General features: G+C 42.4%; 3 protein-coding genes across 3 annotated transcripts; 2 read left to right on the top strand and 1 right to left on the bottom strand.

Annotated features, from left to right (window-relative positions):
- Positions 1 to 402: 402 nt before the first annotated feature.
- On the bottom strand, positions 403 to 7,929 carry fem1b (fem-1 homolog b). Its single transcript, XM_084060949.1, has 4 exons — positions 7,149 to 7,929; positions 6,252 to 6,675; positions 5,553 to 6,050; positions 403 to 4,056 (listed from the first exon to the last, which is right to left on the bottom strand). The coding sequence occupies exons 1-4, from the start codon at positions 7,394 to 7,396 to the stop codon at positions 3,343 to 3,345; spliced, it is 1,884 nt and encodes a 627-aa protein (XP_083917075.1). The 5' UTR covers positions 7,397 to 7,929; the 3' UTR covers positions 403 to 3,342.
- Positions 7,930 to 9,339: 1,410 nt separating this feature from the next.
- cln6b (CLN6 transmembrane ER protein b) lies at positions 9,340 to 15,372 on the top strand (the record flags this gene model as incomplete). Its single annotated transcript, XM_084059442.1, has 8 exons — positions 9,340 to 9,392; positions 11,133 to 11,253; positions 11,626 to 11,724; positions 12,814 to 13,002; positions 13,162 to 13,217; positions 13,748 to 13,870; positions 14,982 to 15,110; positions 15,225 to 15,372. The coding sequence occupies 8 exons, from the start codon at positions 9,340 to 9,342 to the stop codon at positions 15,370 to 15,372; spliced, it is 918 nt and encodes a 305-aa protein (XP_083915568.1).
- An 841-nt stretch (positions 15,373 to 16,213) lies between these two features.
- calml4b (calmodulin-like 4b) lies at positions 16,214 to 19,396 on the top strand (the record flags this gene model as incomplete). The annotated part of the gene is made up of 5 exons (XM_084059441.1): positions 16,214 to 16,285; positions 16,631 to 16,661; positions 17,681 to 17,821; positions 18,985 to 19,173; positions 19,299 to 19,396. 5 exons carry the CDS (start codon positions 16,214 to 16,216, stop codon positions 19,394 to 19,396), a joined length of 531 nt encoding a protein of 176 aa, XP_083915567.1.
- Positions 19,397 to 20,122: the final 726 nt, after the last annotated feature.

Below are 20,122 nucleotides of genomic sequence, written 5' to 3'. Positions count from 1 at the left end.
AAGAGGATAATTCAAGCTTTCCGTACAGCTGCCATGTCGGTGAGTTTAACGTTGTTTAATACAATCAGGACTTTTCTGTTTGGATGAATGGGCTGTCAAGGCCAGAACGTATTTTTTTGCCACTCAGTAGGCGTTCCCGCATAACTTCCGGGTACGATGATGTCACGCGCATAGCCTCTATAGAGACAGTGGAGAGGGAGACAGCGTAGGACACACAGTAGGAAAGCTGAGGGGGACAGTGTAGAAGAGACACAGTAGGAAAGCTGAGAGGGGGACAGTGTAGAAGAGACAGACAGTAGGAAAGATGAGAGGGAGACTGTATGGGAGACAGACAGTAGGAAGGATGAGAGGGAGACTAATACAGTAAGAGAATAAGTGAATAAACTTACAGAAAGGTCCGTCATTTCATTAGGAAACAAGCTCTTTAATAGAACACGAGTCATTCATCAGAAATGAACAAAGTATTTTCTATAGACAGTCAGACACAAGAAATGATGTGAAAATCTTTGGGTTCATTTCTTCCCATACAGAAGCAGTTATGAAAAATGAAAAATAAAATAAACACACAGCTGTCTGTCATCAGTCTGACACACAGGATGGCACATCACCTCCCCCCCCCCTCCAAAAAAAGGCAGAAATCCTCTAATCAGGTTAGACCTCCAACCATCTGCTTTTAAAAATACTGAAGAACATGCTGTCCTACAGAGACAGAACACCAACTGTCTGTTCTAGAGAGCAGCTACTGTTGATATAGGTATGGTTTAAATTAGGCATATACTATATATAGTGTACTAACAATATACGTGCCAGGGCAGGAGATAACCTGAAGTTAGTCCATTCAGTAAAGCCTAACTTGTACTCTGTCACACAACACTGTCGCTGGTCTGATTCTTCAAGCTAACAGCGCAATGTGTTATCAGGTTATTTTCCACAAGCGACACTGTTTAAGGTGCCGTTTTGTCTCTTTAGGACAGACAGTTGGTGCTGTGTCTCTGTATGATGTGAGCTTAAAGCAAATGTGCTGACGGTCATCGTCCTTCATGATCGAAATGGACATCATGGGAACATAATTATAGCCAGATTTCATTTTGTCAAAACATTCATGCTTTTCAGAGCATTACCATACAGGTAGAGATAAGAATATGATTAGTTTTTGTCTTGATTATTGATTAAACCAGTCTCGAAGGCTAAATACTTAAGGATTTGGGAGTAAAAATGACAGACAACTTTGTTGTAACAAAGTGAGATCTGGCATTAAGTCACAGGCACATGTTAAACCAGCAAATGTTTATTTTTATAAAACAAATTTAAACTCACACACCTAGCTTTGCAGACGAGTATTCACAATATACCTTTATAAAGCATACCCTTTTAAATAAACTTCTTTTTTTCTCTCAAAATATTCTGAAATAAAATTTCCTATTAAAAGTATGATAATGTTGTCCAGCAAGTTCTTCTCCGTGTGTATTTGGTCTGTGTTGACAGTTTCCTTTATTAATACAACTGCTGCTGCGCTTCGTGTGATAAATAAATAACCTGTGAAATGTCACAGGTTAGAGAAACACACATAGGGTACATGGAAGACAATGAGGCTGGCTGTGTTCTTACAGGTGGTGTGATGTTTTTCTTTTAAATTTGTTGAGGTTAAAGCTCTATATTCCAATACAAATCACTGCTACAGTGTTTGCTAAGTAACAGGGTTCACTTTTACAGCCCCAACAATTCTCGTTTGTTTCATCACTTCCAATTGAACTTTTTTATCCTGTATCTGGTATGAGTTCTCGCTTCTCCCGATTGGATAAATTGGTATCCTGACCTGAAAATGTATTTTCTGTTTACTAAAGTACTGGAGACTGGGAGAAATTGAAAAAACACTATAATACACTATAGCAATTATTGTAACAGAGTATATAGAGCTATTCAACACTTATTTTAACAAATAAATATCACACCACCTTTAACATTATACCTCTCCTTTCTGTCTGTCTCTAACACAAACCTTTCAACAATTCTCAGTCTCTCTCAAGCCAATTTCAGACCTGTAAAACTCACACATCCCGTTTTCTCTCACACGCGTGCACATGCACACACTCAAACACAGCCTTCACAATTCCTGAACTGTGCCACATATGATCGTCTCAGACAAAGAGAGATGAGGTAACAAAAAAGGACCAGGTGACTAACGTCCCGTCATAAAGCTGTAAGCTGGGACAATCAGGAACCAGCAGACACAGCGCCCACTCTGACTATTCTCTGAGCCTCCACTCATCTTCTATTACTACTAAAGGCTCTGTGGCATGCTCAGAGAAGTACGCTTTGTAGGACACAAAGACAAAACAGCAGTGACTAGTATTTTTGTGAGACACTGCTGGCCGAGTCTTCTTTAGTGTTTTACACTTTATAACCTCGCCCTGGGGTGAGTCCTCACGCGGTGACTCTAAGGTCCTCCTAGGTTGACCCTGGGGGTGAATTAGTTTCCATCAAGTTCCACCCGGTTTCTATTCACAGTCATTTAAATCTCATTCCCCAGCAGGTCAACTCAAACCGGATATGAAGAAGTTTGTTTCACATTTACGTGCTTTCCAACCTGGATTCAACAGACATGCAGCTTCTTCAAATTTTGTTTTCAGATATAATACGCCTTGGTGTGTCTTGGGGTGTTGCCATAGAAACAAAACTATAACGACATGGTTCCAGAAGGGGGAAAAAAACCTAACATTTCCAGAGTTACTAATGATGTCACAACTCTGTCATTCTCATTCAGCTGTGTGAAGAGTGAACTAGCAGGTTACTTTTCACAGAGTGAAACTGACAAGGATGCAAACACCCCCCTCCCCTTAAAAACAATATTTTGTAGATTTTAAAAGTCAACAGTCAGGACTTAGGTTTTGAATTTAATTTAATATCATCTAAAAACTGAAAAACAATACTTTTGGCGTGACATGATACAAACTTTGAGGACATTACTCTCAAGTTTTACTAATCAGACGGTCACTGCTGAGGGACAACGTAGTATTTCTCTGTTAAGGTTGGAGAGACGAAGACGGACAGGACGGCTGACTGAGGCTGCTGGTACTCAGCAATTCATACTTAAAAAGATATAAATGCTAAATATGTTCAAAAACTGTTCAATTGATCACCCACCACCATCAGCACCGTTTTTATTTGTTAGAAAAATTAAAAATAAAACAAGAAATCTTCTCTTTTTTTAAAAGAACGATGATGCAAGTTTATCATTGTTTTCTTTAGGAGTCTTAGTATTCTCCGATCCTGGCTGGGAGTGGAGTTTTTTTAAGAGGTGCGTTTTGTGTGTGTGTGTGTGTGTGTTGGGGGTTACATGTTTCAGTGGAACTCGACAAACTCCTCCAGGGTTTTGGGAATCTGGTCTCGGTAGGTGATGTGGTGTCTGCGGACGGCGCGTGCCGCCAGGCACTTGAGGCTCATCTTCATCTGCGTCTTCAGCAGGATCTCCGAGACCCCCGTGGTGCTCTTGTCCAGCGGCGTCTTGCTCTGCTTGTTGGCCATGTCCGTGTGCGCGCCAGCCTCCACCAGGCTGATGATGATGGCATGCAGTGTCAGGAAGTCGCTGATAGGCCGGTTGTACTGGACGATGACATGGAGCGGGCTGTTGCCATCGCTGTCAACGGCGTTGACCTGTGCGCCGCAGTCCAGCAGGAGCTTGGTGACCGGCGCATTGGGGAAGCTGCACACGTCGTTGGTGTGGAAGTCGTCCACGGGCGTGGATGAGCTGGTCGCCAGGTGGAGCAGGGAGGAGCCTTGGCGGGAGCGTGGGTCGAGGCGGACCAGGTCGTAGATCTGCTTGTTGAGGCGTGCGCGCTCCTCCTCGCCGCAGGATGTCTTGGTGGAGATGCAGGCCAGGTAGAGGAAGGTGAATATGTTGGACTCATAGTTGTCCAGGGCCTGTGGGAGTTCGGCCTCTGGAGCAGACTCCACCCGCTCCATGCTGCGTTGAATCTCCAGGACGCTGCAGCCCAGAACTTGCTCCACAGCCGAGGCCGGGACCGGTTCCTTCAGGTGGACCATCTGGGAGAAGACCTGGAGACACATCATTTGACTTCAGCAATCTTTATATTTTCTTAGATAATGCAGCTGCACAGTGCACAGTCCCAAGTACATTAAATGAATAGTTCAGTAGGCTACTGTTTAGCTGGATTCTCTGTATAGTGGCAATTTCAAAATGCTATTTTACCTATTTGCCAAGAACCTTGGCATGTGCGATCCAATGAGGATATTGTGAGGCAGATATTACTGGACTGCTTTAATTTTCGATCACTTATTAACCAAAACATGTAATTTTGGTCATTTCAGATATAAAGTCTCATGAGTGTCATTATGCTGTGTGGTTCCCACATCCATCATGGAAGCAGGATGTGTCTTACCTTTAAGAAGCTCATAGCTAGTCATCTTTCAAAGAGGCTCTTTGGCTATGGGAACAATTGTATGTATCTCTATACTCCTGAATCCTTGCTGTCCTTTCATTGTGGAATGCAACTAGCTTTCATTTCCAGCGTCAGCGTCAAATAACACAAATGTGGCCGTCAACGGCTGGTCGCAACCAGCACTGCATGAGGAAATGTACTAACGCGAGTTTCACACTGTTTAAAGGGCCGTTCACACTGAGCACTAAAACTATAACTATAAAAATATAGTTTAAAAAATGTCAAGTGGATGGCAGAGTTCACACCAACTATAAATAATAATACAATGGTGAACGATATAGTTATAGTTATCGTTATAGTGCTCAGTGTGAATGCAGCTAAAATAATATGATATGACGACTGCGATGCCCAGCCCAGAAGCAGTGCATGCTATTTGACAATTATGACAGCTGATGCAGACAGTGCAATGGGGTCAAATACACAAAATCCCGATCACTTTGAAAATGAATATGCTTTGATGGGTTTCCTGTAAAAAGTGCACTAATATAGCGGCAGGTAGTATAACACGTATCTGTTTAAAGTAATGTTGCACGGTATTGACATAAAACTAGACCAGGCATCGGCCTACTCGGGGAGCACGCAAGTCGGGAACTATGTAAATCGGGAAGTTGGGAATGCATGCCCCACCCGGTTAAGCAATACCCATTGTACCTGCTGTCAGATGTCTTGCTGTATCCATTCTAAGAGTACCCAGTGCGGTAGCCAGTAGTCACTAGTCTACCACACAACCGATCGATAAAATGTGGAGATACAGGGAACCCTGATGTCAACAGAAACTGATAACGTCGTGTTGTGACATTCATGAGCATATGCGAATGGTGTTGTACACGCTACAACTATTTGTGTAGTGGCGCAAACGTATTACGTGATGCAAAGCTTGGCCAATTCTTGAAGCCGATGGGTCCGGTTGGCCAATCAGGGAAGTCAATACCTACACGCCGGAATGTACGGAATCTCTCTCATCAGCCTAGTTCAATACAATATCAAATCTGACTAAACGTTGCGTTTGAGTGAAAACCCATACACACGAACTTGTTCCAATGTCATCGTTAAAACAACCTCCAGAAGACACTTTTTAAATGTAACATGTACCTGAGCAAATCTCAGCAGGTCCTTGTGTGTGTTGCGGTTTCCTCTCTGCCTGAGGCGAAGTGCATGTAGCCACAGTTTGATGCACTGTTCAAACTCCATGTTGTCTGCATACACGGCCCCACGGTAGATGATGGGGTGCGACACGTCCACGTTATCTGAGCCCAGGATTCTCTCCCGGACCATCAGTCCCTCCATGTGGAGTGCGTCGCGATCCGCCCTTATGGTCTCTAACTCGCGGGGCGTGCGGCACTCGCACCGTCCCCCATATGCCTCGATGGGAGGCAGGGGTTCTTTGGGGATGACGTTGTCTGCGCTGCGGTGGCGCTCCAGCATGGCCAGGTACAGGTAGTGGTAGGTCTTCAGGATGTCGTAGTTCTCCCTGTCGTTGGCAAAGGAGGCCCCCAGAAGCTCCAATGCCTCGATACGACTCAAAGGGTCACAGTCAGCGTGAGCCAGGAGTAACTCCACCACATCTGCTTTACAGCTCTCTGCTGCCACCTGGACACCAGGAGAGGAAGAGGAAGGAAGGGATGGCAGAGGAGATGAAGACAAGAGATAAAGTAACATTCCTAAATCTTTGTTGCAAAAAACAGTGCTGCCAATTTAGTAGACAATATACCAAATACTCTGTTATGTGTGGGACCGACTCTAGTAGATGTACAATAATATAATTAAAATTTCATAATAAAAAATAACAACCTTGAGTGGGGTCATGCCATGTCCATTGACCACCATTGCAGCCTCATAGCGAACCAGCTCCTTGACAATGTCTAGGTGTCCTGCCTCGGCAGCAAAGTGGAGCGCAGTGGCTCCACAGTGGGCCTTGGCATTGGGGTCAGCCCCTCGTTCCAGCAGGAAGCTCACCACCTCGGTGTGGCCCTTGTAGGATGCGATCATGAGACAGGTGTTGCTGTACTTGTTGGTGATGCCGATGTCCGCCTGGTGCTCCACCAGGTAGTGCACGATGTCCAGGCGCCCGTCGAAGCAGGCGGCGCGCAGAGGGGTGGAGTTGGTGATGGTGGTGTGATTGACATTGGCGCTGTGACTGACGAGCATGCGCACCACCTCAAAGTGCCCCGCCCCTGCCGCGCACCACAGGGCCGTGGCCCCGTCAATCACATATCTGGAGGGACAGGAAGTTAAGTCACAATCGTGATTTAAAAGTGTAAAGTCAAGTCTAGGCATGTGACACTCTTATTATCCAGAGTGACAAGTGCAGCACAACCAGATTTACTTCGCAGACGTTATACACAACCAGTATCAAAAAGTGCTGATACATCAAATTCATAGACCTCAGGCATTATAGTCTACTACTGCCATAATATATGCTCTGCATTGCGCTGTTTGCCCTGTATGCCTATGCAGGTTGCACCTTGTCAATAGCCTAATTATTAGACTATTGACAACCTGCAACCTGCATAGGCATTATGATATTAGACTCTAATATCTAGCGTTAAAAGGTAGATTTTTTATGGTGGGTTATTTTCACAGAACCAGACAAATCCATGAATGGACCCCCTATGTAGCACTAGCTGCACATCTATCAGCTATTTTGCATGACACTGCCAAAATGTGTGAACATTGAGTGAGACTAACCCGTCGAATCTGACCGTGCCAGTCTGCTCCGTGTCCACCTTATAGTGGTCCAGCAGCAGCCGGACCACCTTGTCGTGTCCGTTCCTGGCCGCTATGATGAGAGGGGTGGACCTCTGCCCCGCCAGGTGGGTGACATAGCCGAGCAGATACTTGGTCTCGGCCTGGGAGTGGTTGAGGAGGAGCGCGGCCAGGGTCAGGACCCTGCCCTCGCTGGCCGCCTTGTACACGTACCCGGCCAGGGACTCCATGGCGCCGGTGGCCCTGATGCAGGTCGTAGCCGCCAGGACTTCCGCTTCTTCCTCAACAAGTGTCTCCTACTGTGTCCACAGCAATGCGACCCCCCGCCCATTAAAACACCGACACGGCACCAGCGCTCACATGAAAACACAGATGTTTGACCCTCATGGAGACAAACACACAGGAGGGACGAGATGCAGGTGGTCCTCGGGTCGTACAGCTGAAGGCGCTCCTTATCGTTGACGGCTGAAAGAAGGCGCTCCTTGTCAACTTGTAAGTGCCGCACACCACACGCCGCCGAACAGCTGAGCGAGCTAGCGGTTAGCTTCAAAAAAGCTAAAGGCTATAAGATCTAGTCAAATAAACAAGCCTTCCGGATTAAAATTAAAATGTGTGTGGAATTAGAAACACAAAAGATCCTCGTTCTCTTTTGGTCACCCGTAAAACACAAAGATGAAAATACTTCTGTCTTACGTGGTTCAATTGACAAAAAAAAGTAGTGTTTTCAAAACAAATCCAACCCTGGTCGGTTCACCTTCGCTCTTTCCAGTGATTTGCCGGAAGTAATGGTTCAACCTCGAAGTATGTCCGGTCGGAACACTTTCCTACTCACACATGGTCCGCCCTTAAAGATCAGATTACTGTCAGGGTAGGAGGAGGACTGGGCTGTGTGGATTTCAAAATGCACAGCTTGGTTTACAATATTTATACAGAATTATACAGGATATCATTTATCACTGACTAATATAATGAAAAGCTGATGTACTTAAATTAAACAATCTGGCCCTGATAACTTATCAGGGCCAGATTGTTTATTTTCAGTACATCAGCTTTTCAGTGATAAGGCTAGCAGGCTAGTGTTTGTGACACAGCTCTATGAGAGAGGGGGGAGGGGGGTGAAGACAAAACTTTTTTCAGCAGATGAGTGCTTATATTAATGCTGCTGGCTGTTTTTAGAAGTTCCTGTCAAACGTGGATGACAATTGGCCTCCAAACATTATGTTTGGAGGACAATTAAAACATGTTTGAGGAGTAGAGACAGTTGTGCACAAGGGAATCAAAACACAGCTCCCATAAATGGCTCACAGAATAGCTGCATACAACCCAAGCAGAGGTTCACACTAGCTGCATGCGTACAACCCAAGCAGAGGCACGCGTGTTCTAAGCCAATTTACTCCCAACAATTTGGGAAAATCCCAGCGGGACAATACACTTTCTTTCACTGGGGGAGTTCTTCATTGACAGTAATCTTAATCTATTCATTTAAAGCCTGTTCAAATGCTATTTACCAATTGTCTGAATAAATAAGGCTATGCACATGTTATAAACAACTTAATCCAGTATTAGTCATTGCCCTTCTTATCATCTGCCTATATTATTTATAGCCTATATCTAGGCTAATTATTATATTTAGCTTATATGTATTAATAACCTTATAATGCTGACCTGACCTCTGTATAGACTTTGATTAATAACTTACATACATTTTCAGTCAGGTTTTGTACCAGACTGCTTTCCTTTCTTTTGTTTCAGTTTTCTTTCCATCAGTTTCAAGTCTTGGCTTTACAAAAGAAAATCAAAACTCTAACAGTGCAACATTATATTTTTACTGGTCCATCATTATGACCTCCTTTTTCCCCACCTAGATGAAGTATCAATTGGAACAGCTGGAATAATTCTATTCATTTGAAACCAGATTATAGCTGTACAATATAACACAGAAAGGTTTATACAGATTATGGGCTTATCTCAACTGAACCTGACAGCTTCCCACTAGTAGAAAGACTCTTGCCTACAATTTCTGACAGTGTGACTCTATCTTCTGAACTCAGCAAATGCTTCATTTTACTTTGCCATGTGGTTCAGTGACAACCCAACATTAAACTCTTAACACAGTACTGGAAAAGTACAAGAACAAACAGGGCTCACATAGTACAACAGGACATTACGGAACATGCATTTTGTGTCGTCTTCAGAACCAGGACATCATGTTCTGCAGGAAGAGAAGTGAGAAGAGACAAGATTGGACATTATCATAAGTATTGAGTTTGGATATTGTACACAATCTGACGTGGGCTCTTTGGGAAACAGAGTTTGATAGAGATGGAGATGATTCACAGATGACAACGTCGGTATTATCCAGTCCATCTGCTTGACCCTCACTAGTCACCTCTGACACTGTCGTAGCTTGGAAATTTCCCTTTGTGAAAAGGTTTACCTTATCGTAACATAGAAAGGTTAATGTGGTAAGAACATTGTTATATTAGACCTATAGATTGTGGTATTATGGAATATCGTTAGTAGGCTAATGGACATTGTGAAAGTGTAGCTATAGATTGTGGAAGTCAGAGGGAAACATGGAGTCATCAATCAGGAAGCGACATACCTCAGCGACCTTCATTTCCAGGTTTGACACATCTTGTTTGTTTCTTTAGGCCCATTTTACATTCTACAGAATGAAAGTAGTGAAACAGATTTTTAAAACATGGCCTTAAACCGCTGTCTCGCCAAAAGTGTTCCACACAGAGTGTGTACATAAAATAAATAGCAGTTTTATTTAGTAGAATGGAATTATAATAGTGTTGATGGATCATAGTGACATCTTTATTAATGAATTCTATAGCTACAGTTTTTTAAAGAGCTACAAGCTCAGCTCTACAAGCTCAGATCTACAAGCTCACAACACGTCACGTTGCGACACATTGTGAGCTTGTAGATCAGCTATTTTCAGTGACAACATTCGGTGTAGACGGAAAAAAGAAGTGGAACAAGTGTAGAGCCCTAGGGGATACCGGTCGACTAGTTTGAGTGGTTAATTTGTTTTTCTGTGTTTTAAACATCACAGGTCATTATGATGTTTAGACAACTATTATAGCACACTCATAAATATGGATTGAGACAAGATAAAGTACCTCTTGCTCTTTGTCGCTGAGCAAGAGGACAATGTACTGAGAATTTGGGGAGGTGGTGATGGAAGGATGATCCTGAAACAGCAGCTGGTATTGGGGGGGCTTTTCCCTGATCACCCCCTGCAGAGATAGAAGTGTTGTATGTGAGGGACATGACACTCATTCATTTACTTGTTGTTGTCTCATTAAGGAGTGAAGTAAAAAGTGATTGTGTTTTATGGCATTTAGCTACCTTAAGTACCCCCACTAGACGTGACAGTCCTCAAGGAATAAGTAAGTAAGTAAGTAAGTAATTTGACACAGCAGTGTCAAATAATAAATATGTAAAAGATTTAAACAATAAATCTTCATCTACGGCCAGCTGGGAAAATAACCGGGGACATTTTGTGCTCATGTGGAATGCGCCCTAACCTTTCAGCTGTTGGGTCAGCCCAGGAGCCACTACTTCAAAGGATTTAAATAGTGCTTTAGTTTTTAATCTGGTCTGAGGAACAGCCAGGAATCCTTGGTCAAAAGACCTCAGTGACCTACTGTACTAGTATTAAGGACACCGGAGTAGGTCATTAATGTGTTGGAGCCTGACCATGCAGAGCTCTGTGCTGCATTTGAGATTGTCAATGCCATCAAGTTGATATATTCAAGAAAATGAAATATACCCCCCCCCCCAACACACACACACACACACACACACAACAAAAACAAACAAAAAACAAACTACTTGTTTTTTTAATTGCCCTGAGGCTGATAATGTGTGTGTATATGTTGTCAATGCAACCTGAAAGTAAAGTTAACACATACCTGGTAACCTGTCTGTCGCCTGTCTGTCGTTCTGATCCAGACCTAGGCCCAAGTCCAGGGAAGAAGACCATTCTTTGTTTAAACCTAATTTTCATCTGGACCTGTGGATCAGCTTCACCCTACAGAACTGGCTCTTGGATGTGGGCAGGTCCATTGTCACGGTATCTCAGTTCAAAACCTGACCTGACATAGAATGTGAATTGATGTGTTTATAGAAAGAGCATGGTTGGAGTGTCTATGGTAGTACTATAGGAGGGCATAGGAGAGATGCACAAGGATGGACTAACTTGTTAGTTAGTTGTGGGATTGATATGATATAGTACATCGGATGAATGGAGGACAGAATAAAGGCTAGAGAGGATGAACTACGTCCTCAATCTACGTAACTCTAACTCCCAGTTCATGGCAACACTGTTGGTGTCTTATTTTGATCACACTAGATTATATAATTACAACTCAATATCCCTAAGGTTAGACAAACAGACAGAGATAGATGGATAGAGTCCTACTAACCATAATAACTCTTGTTATAGCTGTTGCTGCCAGTGGAATGGTTTCCTCTGAACAGACCCAGCCCTGCAGACTTTCTCCACATGGCTTACAACATCTCCACCCCCATCCTGCTGCTAAAGGTAACTCATCACACCATGGTCATGCTGGGCAGCTCCCACAGTGAATACTGAGAATCTCCTGGTGGCCAACAGAAGAACACTGTGGTCGTACTGGGTAGCAGGTTAATTAGGCAGACCATATGAAAATATTTGGTGGTTAACCCATTGAGACCTGAAGCCGATTCGACATGTCTCCTAAATCTCAACAGTATTCTGAAAAACGTATATGGTTCTATATCAGTGGTGCTCAATCATTTTGATGTCAAGGACCCCCAAAATTATATGTATTTGGCCGCGGACCCCCATCAAAATATTTTGTTCCAGGGACCCCCAGAAGCAACGATTTGAGTTAAAAATGTTCGCTTTAAAAATATATATTGTATTCAAAGATTTGCACACATTTTCACAATTTTTCAAAAATAGCAGATCTACAAGCTCATAGCGCGGCACTCGGTGCCGCGCTATGAGCTTGTATATCTGCTATTTTTGAATAGCCCAAAGTGTAAAATAATGCTTTTTAGCTCAAATCTAAAAATGGCACAGTTCCAGGTCTTAATGGGTAAGAGAAGTGGTTTTCAGAACTTTCTTGAATTGGTGAGAAGACAACTCCATTACTTATTATCTACTGGAGGTGTCTTCTCACCAATTCAAGTTCTGAAATCGCTTCTCTTAACCACCAAATACGTTGCATATGGTCAGCCGAATTAACCTGGGTCCGTCCGATATTTACTTTTTGTGTCTATGACTTTTATTGATGCGATATGCTTTTGTTGTTTATTTTCTTTGTTATATTGTTCAAATTGTTTTTTTTGTCTATTGTCTATTAATGTTTATTTGTAATAGATGTGTATATTCCACATTGATGTAATTTTATCCTACAGTTAATGTACAAACCTTCCCGGAGAATGCTACTTCTCAAGCCCCTAAATGATTTTTTAGGCATTCTCCTTCACATTTTTATTGATTCTTTGTGTATCATCTTTAAATTCAGTTGTAAGTGAAAACAAACAAACAAACACACCTAGCTCTCAGGTGTTAAGTGTGATTAACTTCATGAGTGTGAAGTAGAAATATTGACTTGGGTCTAATTACCGTACATGTATATCCCAGCTGACAGAGCGAAGCCCCAAGACCCTCCCCCGTTCTGTCATCTACCTGTGCATCATTGCTGTTGTCATGGGGACCAGCATCCATCTGGTGGCTGACTCTATCACACATCACCTCCTCCTGATTGGCTACCAGCTCCACCTGTCCATCAGGGAAAACCCAATAATGAAGAACCTCAAACCTGCTTCCCTGGTACAACCTGAGTTTCTTCACTTTAGTTTACATTATTTTTAGTGTAGTCTAGTTTAGGTTTGTTTAGTTATACATGGTTCATTTCAATGTACTTTTGCTTATTAGTGGCGCATGAGTCCCTCTATACTATTCTTTGCTGATAATATTGTGTTTTAACAGGTTGATTCCTTTGAGCTTCTGTACTTCTATGATGAGACTTTGGGTCATTTCATGTGGTAAGAAGTCAAACTATTTCCCCCTGCATGTGAATCTAAATGTTTTCTGCTGTAAGATCAGATAAAGTTAGATGGAATTCATATTAACAGTGTACCTTTTAAAGGCTCAGAGAATCAGATGCTTTATTAAAGAAATGAACTCGATGAACAAGTGTCACGACCACGCCCACGCCCTCATTCCAGAGGTCCTCATCTCCAGCCTATTAACCACACCTGTTCCTCCTTAGTGCACTCCTATATATACCCCCCTCTTCCACTCTGCCAGCAGGCAGTATTGTTTGGCTCTAGACTAGACTAGCAGCTCCACACGGTCCCGTCCGTGTTTGTCCTTGTTTCTAGTTTCTCTGAACTGTGCCTTGTGCACTTGTACCTTTGTTGGACTTTATTAACACCCTTGAAACCTGCGCCTGCATTCAAGAACGTCATTACAACAAGGTTCAAGGTTCAACTTTATTGTCAACAATACCAATTACAAGTAAAATGCACAGGAACAGGGGTTGGTCGAATGATAATCTTTTCTTTCTCTCTAGGTACATTCCTCTCTTCCTCATCCTTTTCCTCTATTTCTCGGGCTGTTTCCGTCCCAGGGAGGAGGAGCCAGTGATGCCCCAGGCTGGTTGGCTCCTTTTACTGCCCAATGCACTCTACTATTGGTCAGTCTTTTTTGTACCTTTATTTCATCAGGGATAGATAACAAAGCTCCTAGAAACATAAAGTTTGTTCATTTATTGAAACTGAAGTCGTAGCATTAGGGTAGTGATTTCCATGATGAGGTCATCAGGGTTGCACTTTGTAAATTGTGCATTAGAGTAGATTCACCCCTTCACACACCGATGATGCAGGCAAACATGTAAGGCACCAACCTGCTCATTGGGGCAGTTAGGGGTTCAGTGTCTTGGGACACTTCAACACTATGCCAGGAGAAGCCGGGGATCAAACAACGCTGTTAGATCTAACCAGTTACCAAGCAGTCACTCTTCCACTGCCACCCCCGTCCACTTGGAGTCACCAGCTGAAAAACAATCCGTGTGTGTGTGTGTGAGAGAGAGCTCATCTTCAGCGTGGTAGAATAATTTATGTGTTTCCCTGACTGTGCTGAGTAATTACCTCTCAGATCTCCACAGACAAAAGACCCAGGCTGAGATAGATTTAAAACTCATATCAGGAATTGGAAAAGATAAAGTTTGAATTGAGAGGGAGTGAAGACAAATTTTACAAGACCTGGCAACCCTTCATCGACCACTTCAATAAGTGCACGCTGACCCCTCTTACATAATGGTTAACTTATTAAAAAATGAAAAATAAAAAAAGGAACTGAGTGTTTTTATTTTTCTTATGATCTTTTACAAAAAGATCTGTGCAGGGAGAGTATGAGAGCAAGAGTGTGTTGTTGTTCTGTTTTTTTGTTTGTATCTGTATAACTGTTTGTTTGTTGTTTTTATGTTGTATATTTTATTTTTTGAATTCATACCAAATTATTTGTCATTGTCTTTTCTTGTTTTATATTTTATAGTTGTTTATACTCTGATTTGTTTATCATTTTACTAAGAATTCCAATAAAAAAAGTAAAAAAAAAAAAGAAAAAACTCATATCAGGACAATAACACTTGACTGCTTCACTGTCAGAGGAAGGACTTGTTTTCCTGAGCCCTTATTGTTATTGCATTATATGAATTCTATGATGTATTTCTTTTCAGTGAGTTATCTATCATTTCTATACTATATTATTCTTACCATTCCACCTGTCTGTCTGTCTCGTGTCAGGTACCTGGTCACTGAAGGACAGGCCTTCATCCTCCTCATCTTCACTCTCTTTACCATGATCGCCATGACCCTCCAACAGAAGAGAAAGGGTCTTGTCAACGACAGCAACGGACTCTTCTTGCTCTACAGGTTTGTGTATGCACGCACGCACGCACGCACGCACCCACACACACCCACCCACAAACCCACACACACACTTTTTGTGTGGTTTTGATGTGTATTTTTTTTGTGTTTTGTGTGTAGTTTCTGTGTTTCTCTAGGCCTTGTGTGTGTGTGGGCGGTTTGTCTGTGGAGCAACGCTGACCTCAGGAAGAAATACCCCGGGGTCATCTATGTGCCCCAGCCCTCCGTCTTCTACATGCTCTACCTTCACCCACAAAGCTATCAATAACACACCCACTAACTCCACCCCAAAAAACTATCAACAACCCACTACAACCACCCTAAACCTACTCCATAACACCATTTTCCTTCATCTTATTTGATCTTATCTTAAGAGAAAAGTGGCTTATTTTTCAGTGTTATATGTAGAAATGTAAGATTGACTTAAGTTTTTTTTTTTTTTTTTTTTTTTAAATATAGGCAAATACTTATATAACCTATGTAACTACTTTAAATGTAATTATAAATTAGTCTGTGCAATTAGTCTCTGAATGTCTGTCTCATCTATGGCTGACATGCTCTTATGTCTATAGAAACTGTATATCACAGCTGTACATACAGTATCTAACTTATCTCCTTACAGTCCTTTGTCTGTTTACATTACATTCTAGACAATTACTGTAACTGAAGACAAACAGATATGACCTGAATAAGAGATAAGAAAATAGGAGGGAGGCTTGATTTAATTAGAGGCTAGAGTCTTTACAATTTTACTGAAGTCAGATAAATAAGCTAAAACCACTGATTACAAATATATAAACACCATTTACAGCCGCTGTCAGCACCCCCCCCCCCCCACACACACACACACACACACACACACACACACACACACACACACACACACACACACACACACACACACACACACACACACACACACACACACACACACACACTCAATAGCATAATCTGCCTATCAGTTCAGTAAAATATTCAGCCAGTAAGTAAACAAGAAGAGAGGCTTGCTTTATTGAAACCTATAGCCGCCTGCTGAAGGAATCAATGGGCAAGTTCAACAGTTCAGACATCAAACATTACACATGCGGTTTGGATGTCAGTAAAGGGAGATGGATGACACGGCACGGCACACCGCCTCCAGTCCCACTATCATCCTCATCTTACACACACCCCAGGACACCGTAACACCCGAAACACCTGATCAGATTCAGCAGCTTCAGTAGGAACAGAGCAGCTGACAAATTCATCTGACAAGACTCTAGCCTGCACAGAAACCATGGTAAGCACACGTAGGAAATATTTTTTTTATTCTACAGTTTCCTCTTCTAACTTTTATTGAATATCTCTAATCTTCTCTGATAATTTTACTGTATTTTAGTAGTTTCCGTACGTATATTTTATTGTTAAATAAAAATGCAACTTTAAACAAACTTAGTGTTTAACTAAATTTAATGACGTAGAAGTTGGCCTTATGTTGCTAGTCTGAAAACATATTTGACGTTTTTATGTTCCTATTTTTATCACAGGCAAAGTTCCTGACACAAGATCAGATCATCGGTAAGGTTGGGAAATGGATCACTGCTTTTTGTGTTTGATGTTGGAAAGCTGTTACTCTACCGTAATTTCACAAAAGGATGAACAGAGTGATTTAATTGAGTTAATTGGTGCAGATGAATAGCATAGTAGAGTAGTGCTCCCCAACCATGGTCTTCTGAGAACCCTAGTACTTGTGGATTGCTTTTCTACTAATACTTTGGGGTTTTATCCTACCAGGACATTCGAACAGCTGGTTTTCTATCCTACCAGGATGGCTACTACTGTTCAAACAAAAAAGTAAACTTCAAGTCTGATAAGGGACCAATTGTGCTTGGAGCACAGCCTGAGGGTGAATGTAGTTATCAACCTGATGAAACTAAACAACAACAACCCAGCAGTACCAGTTCCTGAGAACCAGGGTTGGGAACTGTCATTGTTGGTCTGTTTCACAACAGACTCGAGTTGAGAAGACAGACAGTAGAGTGTCTCACATGCCCTGCATCAGTGCCCTAACCCTGCATCAGTACAAAGCCTGTACTTGTTCCCATTGAATGGGGGGCACTCACTTGCTCTGGTGTACCTAACGAGCCACACACACACACACACACACACACACACACACACACACACACACACACACACACACACACACACACACACACACACACACAGACAGACAGACAGACAGACAGACAGACAGACAGACAGACAGACAGACAGACAGACAGACAGACAGACAGACAGACAGACAGACAGACAGACAGACAGACAGACAGACAGACAGACAGACAGACAGACAGACAGACAGACAGACAGACAGACAGACAGACAGACAGACAGAACAAATATATAGAAGAAAATATACTTTGAGTGGCCAAAATACATGTAAAGTATATATTGAAAATGAAATTCCAGGGTCCCAGATATATTTTATGGTGCAATATATACTGTACTATATGTACACTATGTATACAACATTTTTGAACATTTTAAATATATCGCCACCTGGATGTGTACAGCTGACAGATGATGTTTTGCAGAGTTTAAAGAGTGTTTTTCGCTCTACGATAAAAAGCGATGTGGGAAGATTGATGCCAAGGAGCTGATCACAGTGATGCGCTGCTTGGGTTCAAGTCCCACCTGGTCCGAAGTGGACAGACACTTAATGATCCATAAGATAGGTACAGTACTCCTGTCTCTCCATCTCTCTGTTATGTTGTGTGTGTGTACCTATACAGACACAAGATATGTACACCTGTCTGTCTATCTGTCTGTTCATCTCTCTCCTACTCTCTTAAAGTGTATTTTTTAAATAATATTATATTATTATATTAATATAACACACCTGCAGCGGTTGGAAGTGGTAATGATAATAATAACAATAATACATTTTGTTAGTTGATTGATTGAATTGATTGAACACCTTATTAACAGTTTGCAAAGACAAGCACAGGGAAGTAAAGTTCAATACAAGGTCTGTTGAGAGGATTTTAAGCCCAAGAAAGCACAGGGAAGTACAGTTCAATACAAGGTCTGTTAAGAGGATTTTAAACCCAAGAAAGCACTATGGCTTGTTTCCATTGGGGTCCTTTGTACTCAGTTCATCAAAACATTTAATGACAGACAAATATACACTACTATGCAAAAACATCAACAACAAACGGGTAGAAATCGAAAATAAAAATATGTAAAGTAAACAGCTTTGACTTTTTTTTACAGGGTTTTGAAGGAGAGTAGGAATTCACATGTTTTTATAACTGTTGGTAGGACATTCCACATTTTTGTGGCATAGCAGTAGAACTAATTTAATCCCTTGTTAGAGCCGAATCTGGGTTGAACGTGATTTGTGGAGCTCCCTCTGGTGTTGTGATTGTGGATGTCACTAACGTTTTTGAAGTAGTTTGACAGGTACATGGGAGTCTTTGTGGTGTAGTGTATCTTGTAGACCAGGCCCTTGCAAGTTGCTGTACTCTGTTCTCTACCTTGAGCCATCCCATCCTAGCAAAGTGAGCAGGGGTTAAATGAATTGTAGATGTATAACTTGTATATCTTTACATTTTAAGTACATGGCATCTTCTAGGCAAATGCCTTGTTGTTGTTTTTAGTACCATTTTAAAAGGGTAAACCATCTATAACATAGATGGTTGTGTGTGTGTGTGTGTGTGTGTGTGTGTGTGTGTGTGTGTGTGTGTGTGTGTGTGTGTGTGTGTGTGTGTGTGTGTGTGTGTGTGTGTGTGTGTGTGTGTGTGTGTGTGTGTGTGTGTGTGTGTGTGTGTGTGTGTGTGTGTGTGTGTGTGTGTGTGTGTGCGCGCGTGCGTGTGCGCGTGTGCGTGTGCGTGTTCAGATAGGAGTGGGGAGCTGGACTTCTCTACATTCCTCGGCATCATGTACAAACAGCACCAGCAGGAGTCACCAGAGCAGGAGATCCTGGATGCTCTGAACATGGCTGACAAGGAGCAGAAGGGTTACCTCACTGCCTCAGAGCTCCGTGCCAAGCTCACCTCTTTGGGGGAGAAACTCACAGACGCGGAGGGTGAGGGCAGGGGATGGCGGTCAATATTAAGTAGAAATTTCACAAAATGAGTGTAGTTTGTAACATGATGCTATCCAGTGGGCTGTGGATTAGTTTGATTGACTGGTGTTTTGTCCTGTTTTCAGTGGATGACCTGTTGAAGATCGCTGGTGTTGGGCCTGACGGACGTATCAACTGCGTGCAGTTTGCCAAGGCAGTGACCCGCCCAACTAGGAAGTTCTGATCCAGTTCTGAATCACCACAGTACGACGGGAACACACACATTTAACATATTTATTTGCATTCACATTTAACAACAAATTCTTGAACACAAACAATAGTAGATGCAAAAACTTGGGAAACTCAAGTGTTTCAGGATACAGATCACGGATACAGGCAGCATCGTCTCCTCCATATGTGGCAACTGCCAATTATCACAGACACTGAACTTGCCAATGCCTTAAGCTCTTGGCTTGAACATTCCTGCAATCTGCAGGCCTCTCACAACAAATCGATGGACATTACCGAGGCTTCCAAATATGAACGCACGCACGCACGCACGCACGCACACACACACACACACACACACACACACACACACACACACACACACACACACACACACACACACACACACACACACACACACACACACACACACACACACACACACACACACACACACTATGTATCAAACTGCTGACTAACAGTGGCTGAGTAATGTGCTGAATGTCACGAGTTATAGGGTTTAGATTTTATCTGAACATAAACATACCCATTAATGTTACCACATGATATACTATTAAAAGATATACTATATACCACCCACTTGTCTCAACAACCCTTTTGGTGGGACGAGAACCGGAGATAAACCTTGAAGTAACTTTTCTACCTGGACAGTTCTATTTGTGTCGAACTAATACTGCAGTTATTTGTCTCTATTGGACAGACAGTTAAATTCATTATAATT

The sequence above is a fragment of the Gymnoscopelus microlampas genome (assembly GCF_963454915.1).
Source record: "Gymnoscopelus microlampas genome assembly, chromosome: 6".
Classification (NCBI taxonomy): Eukaryota; Metazoa; Chordata; class Actinopteri; order Myctophiformes; family Myctophidae; genus Gymnoscopelus; species Gymnoscopelus microlampas.
Note: the sequence above shows the minus strand (reverse complement) of the source record. Positions and strands in the feature narration are given on the sequence as shown.

Excerpts from the sequence above, each read along its gene's own strand:
- fem1b (XM_084060949.1), bottom strand. The coding sequence starts at position 7,396 with ATGGAGTCCCTGGCCGGGTACGTGTACAAGGCGGCCAGCGAGGGCAGG. Across the intron at positions 6,676-7,148 it reads GGCACGGTCAGATTCGACGG|ATATGTGATTGACGGGGCCA; the intron begins GTTAGTCTCACT and ends CTGTCCCTCCAG. Across the intron at positions 6,051-6,251 it reads ATGGCATGACCCCACTCAAG|GTGGCAGCAGAGAGCTGTAA; the intron begins GTTGTTATTTTT and ends CCTGGTGTCCAG.